General features: G+C 39.6%; 1 protein-coding gene across 2 annotated transcripts in view; it reads right to left on the bottom strand.

Annotated features, from left to right (window-relative positions):
- KIF27 (kinesin family member 27) overlaps positions 1-11,324 on the bottom strand; it is an 87,195-nt gene extending 75,871 nt beyond the window's left edge. For both annotated transcript variants that reach the window (XM_041735057.1, XM_041735067.1), the window contains exons 1-2: positions 11,193-11,324; positions 5,659-6,042 (exon numbers count right to left, since the gene is read on the bottom strand). In XM_041735057.1, the coding sequence (XP_041590991.1) occupies positions 5,659-5,956 (298 nt within the window). In that variant the 5' untranslated portion in view covers positions 5,957-6,042; positions 11,193-11,324. The remainder of the gene's footprint in view (positions 1-5,658; positions 6,043-11,192) is intronic.
- Positions 11,325-13,868: the final 2,544 nt, after the last annotated feature.

Raw genomic sequence — 13,868 nt, 5'->3', positions numbered from 1 at the left:
ACAAAATATTAGTAAACCGAATCCAACAATATATTTTATTTTTAAAGATTTTATTTATTTATTCATGATAGACACATAGAGAGAGGCAGAGACACAGACAGAGGGAGAAGCAGGCTCCACGCAGGGAGCCCGATGTGGGACTCAGTCCCAGGACTCCAGGATCACGACCGGAAGCGAAGGCAGATGCTCAACCCCTGAGCCACCCAGACATCCCAGCCAACAATGTATTTTAAAAAATCATACACCATGACGCATGCAAGGGCAGTTTAATATTCACAAAACAATAATGTAATACATCACATCAATAACAGAAAGTATAAAACCATATGATAATTTCAATAAATGCAGAAAAACCATTTGACAAAGTACAACATCTATTCATGATAAAAAAAAACCCTTTGCGGGGATTCCTGGGTGGCTCAGCAGTTTAGCGCCTAACTTTGGCCCAGGGCGATCCTGGAGTCCCGGGATCAGGTCCCGCGTCGGGCTCCCTGCATGGAGCCTGCTTCTCCCTCCTGTGTCTCTGCCTCTCTCTCTCTCTCTCTCTCTCTATGTCTATCATGAATAAATAAATAAATCTTAAAAAAAAAAAAAAAAAAAAAAAAAAACCCTTTGCAAAGTAAGTCCATAATAAAAGGCCATCTGTGGTGCAGCGGTTTAGCGCCGCCTGCAGCCTGGGGTGTGATCCTGGCGGCCCAGGATCGAGTCCCACGTCGGGCTCCCTGCATGGAGCCTGCTTCACCCTCTGCCTCTGTGTGTGTGTGTGTGTCTCTATGAATAAATAAATAAAAATCTTTAAAAATAAATAAATAAATAAATAAATAAATAAATAAATAAATAAAGGCCATCTATGAAAAGCCCGCACCCAACATCACACTCAATGGTAAAACTCTGAGAGCTTTTCCCTTTAAGATCAGGAATAAGACAAGGATGTCCATTCACTTTTTTCAACACAGTACTAGAAACCCTAGCCTCAGCAATTAGAAAATATAAAGAAATAAAAGGCATCCAAATTGGTAAGGAAAAAGTAAAACTATTTCCAGATGACGTGATACTATATAGAGAAAACCCTGAAGACTCCACCAAAAAAGTGTTAAAACTGATAAATGAATTCAGTAAACTCTCAGGATACAAAATCAACATTCAGAAATCTTTGCATTCCGATACACTAATTATGAAGCAGCAGAAAGAAAATTAAACAATCCCATTTAAAATTGCACCAAAAACAATAAAATGTCTAGGAATAAACCAAATAGATGAAAGACTTGTAACTATCAACTTGAAAGCTCTAAAACACTGATGAAAGAAACTGAAGAGGACACAAAGAAATAAAGATGCTCCATGCTTATGGATTGGAAGAACAAATACTATTAAAATGTCCATACTATCCAAAGTAATCTACATACTTAAAGCAATCCCTATCAAAATACCAACAGCATTTTTTAAAAGATTTTATTTATTTGAGAGACAGACAGACAGAAAGAGCACAAGCAGGGGTAAGGGCAGAAAGAAAAGAAGAAGCAGACTCCCTACTGAGCAGGGAGCCTGACAGGGCTAGATCCCAGGACCCTGGGATCATGACCTGAGCTGAAGGGTGAAGTTTAACCAATTGAGCCCCCCAGGCACCGCACCAACAGCATGTTCACAGAACTAGAATAAACAATCCTAAAATCTGTATGGAACTACACAAGACCATGAATAGCCAACACAATCTTGAAAAAGAAAAACAAAACTGGGAATATCACAATTCCAGACTTCCAAGTTATATTACAAAACTGCAGCAACCAAAACATGGTCCTGGCACAAAACCAAACACATAAATCAATGGAACAGAATAGAAAACCCAGAAATAAACCCATAATTATATGGTCACTTAATCAACAAAGGAGGTACATTTATACAATGGGAAAAAGTCTCTTCAACAATGGTGTTGGGAAAACTAGACAGCTACACTCAAAAGAATGAAACTGGAACACCCTCTTTTACCATATACAAAAAAAATTCAAAATGGATTAAAGACCTAAATGTGAGACCTGAAATCATAAAATTCCCTACAGAGAACACAGGCAGTAATCTCTCTGACATCAGATATAGCAACATTTTTCTAGATATGTCTCCTAAGGCAAGGGAAACAAAAGCAAATGTAAACTATTGGGACTACATCCAAATACAAAGCTTCTGCACGGTGTAGGAAATAATCAACAAAACTAAAAGGCTGAATGGGAGAAGATATTTGCAAATAACATCAATATAGGGTTATTATCCAAAATTATATAAAGAACTGATACAACGTAACACCCCAAAACAAATAATCCAATTAAAAAATGGGCAGAAGACAGGAACAGACATTTCTCCAAAGAAGACATCCATGGCCAACAGACCCATGAAAAGATGCTCAACATCTCTTGTCATCAAGGAAATGAAAATCAAAACTACAATGAGGGCAGCCCGGTGGCTCAGCGGTTTAGCATCACCTTCAGCCCAGGGCGTGATCCTGGAGACCCAGGACCGAGTCCCAGATGGGCTCCCTGTATGGAGCCTGCTTCTCCCTCTGCCTGTGTCTCTCATGAATAAATAAATAAAATCTTTAAAAACAAAACTAAACTAAGCTACAATGAGATACCACCTCACATCTGTCAGAATAGCGAAAATCAAAAGCACAACAAAACAAGTGTTGGCAAGAACACAGAGAAAAAAAAAGGAACCTTCTTACACTGTTCGTGGGAATGCAAACTGGCACAGCCACTGTAGAAAACAGTATGAAGGTTCCTCATAAAGTTAAAAATAGAACTATCCTTTGGCCAGTAATTGTACTACTATTTACCCAAACTATGGGAGCAGCCCAAGTGTCTATCAATAAATAAATGGATAGGGGATCCCTGAGTGGCTCAGCAGTTTAGTGCCTGTCTTTGGCTCAGGGTGTGATTCTGGAGTCCCGGGATCGAGTCCCACATCGGGCTCCCTGCATGGAGCCTGCTTCTCCCTTGGCCTCTCTTTCTGTGTGTGTGGCTCTCATGAATAAATAAATAAAATCTTTTAAAAAAATAAATGGATGGATAAAGATGTAGTGTACACACACACACACACACACACACACAATGGAATTATTCAGCCTTAAAAAAAAGAATGGAATCTTACCATTTGCAAGGACATGGACACAGGTAGAATATAATGCTGAGCAAAGTAAGTCAGAGAAAAAGAGATATTTTATGATTTCACTCATATGCGGAATTTGAGGAACAAAAACAAAGGAAAAAAGAGAGAGAGCATATGAGGAACAGGTTCTTAACTACACAGAATAAACTGACGGTTACCCAAAGGGAGGTAAGAGGGGATAGAAATTAAAGAATTCACTTACCATGATATGATGAAAAAAAATTTAAAAAGCTAAGGGAAAAAATTAAAAATCACTTCTAATGGTGTTATCAAGTATAATGTATTTTATAGCAGTTAAAATGTTTTAGGATAATAGATAAACTTAATAACTTTTTCCTTTAAGGTATTAAAATTGTATGTATGGCCTCTTAATAAAAGCAATATAGCTATAATTAAGTCACAAAGTTCTAAACATTTTAGAACTCTTATTAGTATAAAAAACATATTGAGTCTTAAACATCATTAAACATTTGCCAATAAAAAAAGGCTCGAATCCTTAAAAACACACAACTTAAAGAGTAGAAAAACTGAATTTTTTGAGATCCTAAAATAATCTACTATCTTTAATCTCCTAAATCCTGTATAACAGTGATTCTAAAAATGGGGGTGGGAGAGTATTGGGCATTTATGGCCTCTCAATTTAATCTTTGTAGTCAGGGCTTCCTCAAACCACACAACCAGCCTCCAACTCTCCCTCACAATCCCTACATGTAATAAGAAATGTTACTGAAAGTTACATTCTATATTTGAGAAGCATGAAAGTAGAAAATACATTGAGAGTCATTACACACATACAGAATACTAGCAATAATTTTAGACAATAATGCATATATATGTACAATATTCAGAAGTTTGCTTTTAGAAGAAAGATACTAATACAGTAAACAATCTCAACAGAAGACTTAGCTTTCAATCCCAGCTGTCACTAACCCTCTAACTGAACAAGTCTTTTATTGATCGCTCCATAGCTGGAGCTCCACACTTATAAATGAAGAGAAATTATTTCCAAGTTTCCTTCTAACTATAGAAAATCCTAGCGACTCCACCTTTTCCAAACTAGAATTACAAGCAGGAGAAATATTTCCTAAAATACTCAGTATTTAAAATAGAAATCCGTATTTAGATGTGAGGTGATGATGTGTTAACTAGATTGGGGGAATCCTTTGACAACATATACATTCATCAAATCATCATGACATACACTTTAAATATGGTACAATTGTCAATTGAATCTCAATAAAATTGAAAAAGTAAAATAAAAATCTGACTTTAAAAATGGGGGAAAAAAGACACCTTAAGCCATGTGGCTTAAATTCCTCCTACTGCATCAAAGTTCTGGTCACAGGACTCTTGATTTTTTTTTTAAGATTTTATTTATTTATTCATGAGAGAAACAGAGAGAGAGAGGCAGAGACACCCGCAGAGGGAGAAGCAGGCTCCAGGCAGGTAGCCCAACGTGGGACTCGATCCCAGGTCTCCAGGATCACGCCCTGGGCTGAAGGTGGTGCTAAACCGCTGAGCTACCCCGGCTGCCCAGGAAGCTTGATTTTACAAGACTATGTAAAAGATCAATATCTGGTCATGTTAATTCATTTCTTTCTACTTTAAATTATGTTCAAAGCAACAAAGGGTTGCCAGAAGCAGGCAGTGGGGGAAATGGGTGAAGGTGGGTCAAAACATAAAAACTTCCAATTATAAGATAAAGAAGTTCTAAAGATGTAATATACAGCATGGTGACTGTAGTTAACAATACTTTATTGTATATTTGAAAATTGCTAGGGGCACCTGGGTGGCTCAGTCAGTAAAGCATCTGCCTTTCGCTCAGCTCATGATCCCAGGGTCCTAGGATCGAGCCCCACTCAGCTTCTCCCTCTCCCCCTGCTCGTGCTTGCTCTCTCATTCTTTCTCTCAAGTAAATAAAATCTTTTAAAAAGAAAAAAAGCTGCTAAAATATTAACATCTTAAAAGATCTTATCACAAGAAAAAAAATCACACATAACTATATGATGTAATCAATGTTAACTAAACTTATTGTGGTAATCGTTTTGCAATATATACATATATCATCATCATAATGTATGTCTTGAACTAATATAATGTTATACATCAATTATATCTCAGTAAGACTGAAGGGGAAATGGCAAAGGGCTGAACACTAAACATTGTCTTAAACTTGTTTTCTTAAGCAAATATAATCAAATTAAATTGTTGAATGAAACTTCAATATTTAAAAGTCTTTCAAAGATGATGATCTTATTAACACATCTGATTCCTATACATTATTTCATTCAATCAATATGCTGAACACCTACAAATAAAAGTCAGTTAAGTGTCTGCCTTTGGCTCTGGTCATGATCCTGGGGGAGAGTGGGGGGGGGGGGGGAATCCCTGCTCAGCAGGGAGCCGGTTTCTCCCTCTGCCCCTCTCTCCACTCATGCTCACTCTCTCTCAAATAATTAAATAAAATCTTTTAAAAAAAGAAAAAAAGTATGAGAATCTTACCAACATGGCCTCCTCCAATGGTGTAGGTCTTCCCAGATCCAGTTTGTCCATAGGCAAAAACGGTTGCATTATAGCCCTCAATGAGTGACAACACTAGTGGTTTTATACACGTATTATAAACTTGATCTTGAGTGGAATTTTTGCCAAAAACAAAATCAAAAGTAAAGACTCTATCTCTCCCAATGATAATTTGCTGGGTATTTGGAATAACTCTCACACAAGCTTGATGATTATGAAGAACTTCTTTGCACAGCAGAGGTCGGATTCTTACAGCAACTTTTACTGGTATTTCTTCCATAGCAGCTTAGATTTTACTAAATAACTTTCCATTAAATATTCAGTATCTAGCGTGAGAAATTTCCATTTTATGTAAGATCTGGACTCCTGTGTACCAAAATAAAAACAAAATTTAATTATGTACTTCTCTATCTTAATAAACTAACCACCTTCTAAAACAAAATCAGTTAAAACAGGTTTTGTTCCAAAATGAGATAGTTACAACAAGTAAATCTATCTTGTAAAACTATACCTATAATTTACAGATGAAATGATATGAAATGTCCGATTTTCTGCAAAACAATCTAAAGGGTATGGGCCATGAGTTGGTAAATGGTGAAGCTAAAAAAAAAAAAAATGATGAAGCTAAGCTGTATGCATGGAATTCCATCATGCCACTCTCTACAGCAGTAATATGTTTCCCAGTTCCCAGTTTAATATTAAATTAAATATTTAATAACTGGAGAGTTAGAAAATTGAGGCAAGGAAATAACTGAGTAATTATATACATGTGCTGAAATGCTATTAGATTTTATAGCTGTATCTCTTTGCTACAAATATTAAAAGTAAATCCAAGAAAACAGCTTTAACAATTTCCATAATGTAACTTTAAATCAATTTTTTTAAATAATCAAAACTAATTGAAAAAATGCTTTTCTATTCCTAACTTATGTTGTACTTGTTTCTGAAAATCGCTGGAAGAATACATTAAACTGGTAGCTATATTTACAATGAATCTGAAAAATAAATTAAGAAAACAATTCCATTTATAGTAGCATCAAAAAGGATAAAATACGGGCAGCCCAGGTGGCTCAGTGGTTTGGTGCTGCCTTTCGATCCTGGAGACTCGGGATCAAGTCCCACGTCAGGCTCCCTACATGGAGTCTGCTTCTCCTTCTGCCTGTGTCTCCGCCTCTCTCTCTCTCTCTCTCTCTCTCTCTGTGTCATGAATGGATAAATAAAATCTTTTTTAAAAGAAGGATAAAATACTTAGAAATAACTTTACTAAAATACATGTAAAACTTACACTCTGAAGACTATAAAATATTGTTAGTAAAGAAAATCTAAATAAATGGAAAAACATATCATGTTCATGAAAGACTTAACATTTTTTAAATGACAGTATCCTCTAATTTATCTACAGATTCAATGCAACTCCTATCAAAATCCCAGCTGATTTATTTGCCAGAATTGACAAACTGATCCTAAAAATCTTTTTTTTAAGATTTTATTTATTGATTGATCTAAAATTCATACGGAAATTCAAGGGACACAGTTTAGCTAAAATATTGAAAAAGAACAAAGTCGGAGGACACACTTCCCCAATTCTAAAACCAAGCAACAGTAATCAAGACAGTATGGTACTAGTATAAGACAAACTTAAAACCAATGGAAAAGAACTGAGAATCCAAAAATAAATCCTTGTATTTATGGGCAAATGATTCTTAACAAGAGCGCCAAGACAATTCGATGGGGGCAAAAACAGACTTTTCAACAAATGTTCATGAGATAACTGGATATTCACATGCATAAGAATGAAACTGGACTCCTACATCATACACAGAAGTTAATTCAAAATCGTTCACAGACCTAAGTGTAAGAGCTAAAACTCTTAGAAGAAAACATAAGGGTAACTCTTGGTAACCTTGGGTTTGGCAGTGGTTTCTCAGGTGTAACAATAAAAGCAAAAGCAATAAACTTTATAAGGAAAAACAGAAGAAATGGATTTAATAAAATTTAAAAGTTTTGTTTCTCAAAGATATGAAAAATGGCTAATAAGCACATGCAAAGATGCCCAAAATGATTAGCCAGCAGGGAAATGCAATCAAACCCACAATGAGGTATCATGTCACACTTGTCAGAACAGCTAGAATCAAAAAGGTGAGAAATAACAAGTGTTAGCAAGGATGTAGAGAAAAAGGGAATCTTCAAGCGTGACTGGTGGGAATGTAAACTAGTGCAGCCACTCTGGAGAACAGTATGGAGGTGCCTCAAAACATTAAAAATAGAACTACCTTATGATCCCCTAATCATCGCACTACTGGATATTTTACCCAAAGAATACGAAAACACTAACTGAAAAGATATATGTACCACTATGTTTATTAGCATCATTTACAATAGCCAAGATATGGAAGCAACCCAAGCATCTATCAATAAATGAATGGATAAAGAAGATGTGGCACATATATACATATATATGTATACATGTATGCAATGGAATATTATTCATAAAAATGAATGAAATCTTGCCATTTTTTAACAACATGGATGGACCTAGAGGGTATTATGCTAAGTAAAATAAGTCAGAGAAAGACAAATACCATGGTTTTTTCTTTCTTTTTAATGTTTATTTATTTATTTAAAGTAATCTCTACACCCAGTGTGGGGCTCAAGTCTCGTGTGAGACTAAGAATTGCATGTCCCACAGACTGAGCCAGCCAGGTGTCCCCCATATGGTTTCCCTTATATATGGAATCTAAAAAACAAAACAAACAAATGAATAAAAAGCAGAATCAGACCCATAAATAAAGAGAACTGATGGTGGCCAGAGGGTAGCAGGTTGGGGGGGATGGGCAAAATGGGTGAAGGGGAGTGGGAGATGGTCTTCCAGTTATGAAATGAATGAGTCGCAGGGATAAAAAGTACAGGATAAGGTGAATGGTATTGTAATAGCATTATATGGTGACACAGGTTAGCTGTGCTTATGGTGAGCATAGCATACCATACAGACTTGTCTCTACACCTGAAACTAATCTAACAGTGTGTGTCAAATACACTTCAATTTTTAAAAAGATGGATATTAATAGATCCAATTTTTTAAAAAGATTTTATTTATTTGGCAGAGAGAGAGAGACAGTGTGCGCACAAGTACACAGAGCAGCCAGCAAAGGGAGAGGGAGAAGCAGACTCCCCGCTGAGCAGGGAGCCTGATGCAGGGACTCGATCCCAGAACTCTGGGATCATGATCTGAGCCAAAGGCAGACGCCCAACTGACTGAGCCACCCAGGTACCCTTTAAAAATGTTTTTAAAAGACAGATCAAAACAAGTGTTGGTGAGAATGTTTAGAATATGGAACCTTCACATACTCCAGATGGAAATGTAAAATGATGCAACTAACTTTGAAAAAGAGTCTGGCAGTTCCTCAAAAAGTCAAAACATAGTTATCATCTGACCCAGAAACTCCACTCTTGAGGTATATACCCAAGAGAAATAAAAACATATGTTTTCATTAAAACTTGTACATGAATATTCAGTTTGTGCTGGATAAAGTTTACACCATATAAAAGATAAAAAGAAAATGTAACAAGTAGTCTTGATAATGTTTAAATGCAGATAATGAAAAAATAATCAGTTCAGGATGTGGCTGGGCTCTTTGTAGAAGGGGAGTCTTGCATAGTATCATTAAGTACGTAGTAGACTTTTTTTTTTAATTTTTTTATTTATTTATGATAGTCACACACACACACAGAGAGAGAGAGAGAGACAGAGAGACAGAGACACAGGCAGAGGGAGAAGCAGGCTCCACGCACCGGGAGCCCGACGTGGGATTCGATCCCGGGTCCCCAGGATAGCGCGCTGGGCCAAAGGCAGGCGCTAAACCGCTGCGCCACCCAGGGATCCCACGTAGTAGACTATTAATAGACTAAAATAACATTTTCAGCCTTTGCTATGGAAATGTTAATAAAGACATATTTAATAAAAGACTCTGCAGCAGTATAATTATAATTTTGTGAGTGGACATTATAATTTTGTGCATTATAATTTTGTGAGTGGACAGTCTGAAAGGGATCAAATAACAAATACATCACTGTACTAAAAGCCCACTGAGAGTAAAAACAATATCAGCTCCCTTGGGCTGCAAAATCCCAGCGTCAACATGCTATATTTAATGGTCACAACAAAGAGATGCACCTAACCTTACCAGTTTTAATCATTCTAGTTAGAATCAGCTGTGAAAAAATATTCCTATGTATGAAGTAACTTTTCTTGGATCCTAAAGGACTCCACAATCACTTGGAAACTCTCCCAAATAAACAAGGATGCTCTGTGAGTTGGTTCTTCCAAATGCCCCTAAACATGTAACATTTGAAGTCTTCATTAAACAGATTATTTTTTAAGCCATCACATTAAAACAAAAGTCATGGTCTATCTTAAGCCAAACATAAGTACTTCTAACAAAACTGCTAATAAAAGATGAAGTGTAAGTGGGATATTTTCACTTTCTTGGTTTTTATAATGAGAAAGTTTTGCTACAAGGGCAAAAGAAATTCTATCTATTCTAATAAATAAGGGCCCCCAAACCTATGGATTGCAAAAAGTTAATATTCAAGAAGAATTCAAGCATTAAAAAATCCGTAACAATCTTTAGAGTTTGATCAATTGCAGTCATCAGAAGCGGATGTCACCAATAAATTTAAGAAGGGTGGTATTTAGGCAGACTGAATGGAGTTTTGAAATATGAGAAAGACGAGAGAATCTTAGATCACTGATGCCATGTCACTGATAAAAAGAAGTGTCTCCAAATACTGCTGCCATCCAGTGCCCATGGTTTTTCAGTGGTAGTGGTTGTCTAAAAATTGTGGTTTGCTAATAATGTTAACGTAGGAAACTTCCCAGCAAATGAATGGACAATGAGTCGCACAAGTATCTGAGAAAAGGTTCCAAATGCATAAATAACTAGACAGAGAATAGAGGCAGTAAAGTGGAAAAACAAAACCTGGAGAGGACGAAGTGTTATCTAAAAGGTGTTTCAAAGTACGAACTCGGACACCTTTTCTTTCTCAATCACATCTGCCTCCGAGGGAGGGGACTTGCGCTTGGGTAGCACCAAAGTTTCCACGTCCGCGAGGAAAACACAAGGCCTGTGGCAAAACGAAAGCCCCTGAGGGTAGGTCTTCCCAGCGCCTCCAGCTCCCGCAGCTGGAAGCACGAGCGCCACAAACTCCGGATCGGACTTCGTGGGGTTCCGTCCGGCGCTCCCGCGCGTCCCTGGTGAGGTCCCCGGACCTGTCTACCTCCAGGGGGACCCCACCTCCGACCCTTGCCCCCTCCGACGCCCGCCTCGGCTTAGCCGGCGCCCCAACCGCCCCCTCCCGCAAGCCGTCCCGCGGCGGCCCCCGACCCCCCACCCCGAGAGGCGCCCCCGCCCCCGCCCCCGCAACGGCGCGCTGGACAGGAAGGCGGGAGGGCGCCGCACCGCACCCGGCCCCGCCGGCCCCGCCGGCCCCGCCACTCCTGCCCACCACTCACTGACCGGCTCGAGAAAGCCCCGGTCCCCGGCGACCAGCACGACGCAGGCCTCCCCAGCTTCGCTCCGCCCGGCCGCCGCCGCCGCCGCCCCTGCCGTTCGCGCCTTTTGTTGTCGCGGGTTCTCCCGGCAACCGGCGAAGCCAGCCCCGGACGCGCCCCCTCCCGGCCGGGCGTTCCCCCGGGCCCTAGGCCCCGCCCCCCGGAGCCCCGTCTCCGAAGCCCCGCCCCCGGCAGGCCCCGCCCCCGGCAGGCCCCGCCCCCAGGAAGCGAGCGTCCAGCTTAGCTGCAAAGGCAGCTCCGACAGCCTCTCTGCGGAGCCGAAGTAACTCCTCGCTGTTTGTAAAGTGAATGTGACGAAGACTCACGTTGCGTTTCAATATTTAAGTTGCCAGTTTAAAAAAAAGGTTGCCAGGGATCCCTGGGTGGCGCAGCGGTTTGGTGCCTGCCTTTGGCCCAGGGCGCGATCCTGGAGACCCGGGATTGAATCCCACGTCAGGCTCCCGGTGCATGGAGCCTGCTTCTCCCTCTGCCTGTGTCTCTGCCTCTCTCTCTCTCCCTCTCTGTATGACTATCATAAATAAATAATAATAAAAAAATATTTAAAAGTTGCCAGTTTAGTTATTTTTATTGAAATAAAGTTCGTGGGATCCCTGGGTGGCGCAGCGGTTTGGCGCCTGCCTTTGGCCCAGGGCGCGATCCTGGAGACCGGGGATCGAATCCCACATCGGGCTCCCGGTGCATGGAGCCTGCTTCTCCCTCTGCCTGTGTCTCTGCCTCTCTCTCTCTCTCTCTGTGACTATCATAAATAAAAAAAAAAAATTAAAAAAAAAATGAAATAAAGTTCGTATAGCGTACATAAACCGCTTTAAGGTGTGCAATAGGCATTGTCAATGTTGTGCAACCATAACCCCTGCTTCCAAAACCTTTTCATCACCCTAAAAGGAAATCCCCGTGTGAGTGAGCAGTCCCTGGCAACCACTAATCAATTTTCTCTGTATGGATTTACCTGTTTGGGGCGTTTTGTATTTACCCAATCACACAATTTGTGGCCTTTTGTGTGTGGCTTTTTTTGCTAAACAGTGTTTTCCTCCTCCACCCATGTTGTCACTTGTATCAGTAATTTTATTCCTTTTTATGCTGAATAATATTCCATTGTGGGATGCGTAGCTGGCTCCGTGGTTGAGCGTCTGCCCTTCGCTCAGGCTGTGATCCCAGGGTCCTGGAATCAAGTCCCGCATGGGGCTCCCTGCATGGAGCTTGCTTCTCCCGCTGCCTGTGTCTCTGCCTCTCTGTCTCTGGGTCTCTCCTGAATAAATTAATAAAATCTTTTACCTCAAACCAGAATTCAGAGTCGGGCCTGACAAGAATCTACTAAGGAAAGCCATGTTGTATATTGGCCAACTGTGTGCTGGAATTGCCTGTGTTCAGAAAATTCCATTCAAGGATGTTATGAAAATGATCATCGTGAAATACTTGAGCATCGTGTCAAGGGTCAGAAGGAAAGCTGCAGTTATTATTGATGGACAGTATAATAATGGCATTTTCAGATATCATTTCTGGGCCGATGAAGTAATTGGGCTTATTTTGAAGATCAAGGATATGCAGGTTCATGTTGGTTTTGGCCTTAAGTTTAAAGACTGAAGAAGTAAATCATTTTTTGAAGGTTGATTGGGTATTGATTTTTCTTGTAATAATGTCATTAGTTTATAAAGTGACCCAATATATTAAAAAAAAAGAAAAAATCTTTATAAAAGATTTTATTTATTTATTCAGGAGAGACACAGAAAGAGGCAGAGACATAGGCAGAGGGAGAAGCAGGCCCCATGCATGGAGCCAGAGTGGGACTCGATCCCAGGTCTCCAGGATCACACCCTGGGCTGAAGGCAGGCGCTAAACCACTGAGCCACCCAGGGATCCCCCTAAATAGAATTTTTAAAAAAATATTCTGTTAAAAAAAATTCTGTTGTGTGGGCATGCCACATTTTATTTATCAGTTCATCATTTGATGGACATGTGCACTGTTTCCACATTTTGGCTGATACAAATAATGCTGTTAGGAATATTCATGTAGGAGTGTTTGTTTAATATCTGTTTTCAGTTCTTTTGGTATAGATCTAGGAATGGGATTGCCAGGTCATCTGGTAATTCTATGTTTAACTTTTCCAATTTAGTTTTATTTATTTCAAATATTTTATTTATTTATTTATTCATGAGAGACACAGAGAGAGAGGCAGAGACATAGGCAGAGGGAGAAGCAGGCTGCATGCAGGGAGCCCGAAGTGGGACTCAATCCGGGGACCCCAGGATCATGGCCTTGGCCAAAGGGAGGCACTCAACCGCTGAGCAACCCAGGCTTCCCTCCAATTTAGTTTTAAATGCCTCAGTGCTTCCTATTTTTAGTAGCACAATCCAAGCATTTTCTCCCAAGAGGTTTTCTTTTCATTTTTTTTCGCAGTAATCTATATGCCTAACATGGGGCTCAGAATCACAGCCCCAAGATCGAGAGTCAAACAATCTACTGCCCAAGCCAGCCAGGTGCCCCTTATAATCTAAGCATTTTCACAAACCATCCCTTCTCTCATGAAACTTAGTAATGAAGGTGAGAAAAAAAGCTACTTAGTTATTAAATTGAATTACAGGTATCCCCTGCTTTTCAAAATTCACACTACGGCTCTCGGCT

The sequence above is a fragment of the Vulpes lagopus genome, chromosome 2, assembly GCF_018345385.1.
Source record: "Vulpes lagopus strain Blue_001 chromosome 2, ASM1834538v1, whole genome shotgun sequence".
Taxonomy (NCBI): domain Eukaryota; kingdom Metazoa; phylum Chordata; class Mammalia; order Carnivora; family Canidae; genus Vulpes; species Vulpes lagopus.
The sequence above is the reverse complement of the archived record's forward strand: the minus strand, read 5'-3'. Positions and strand labels throughout refer to the sequence as shown.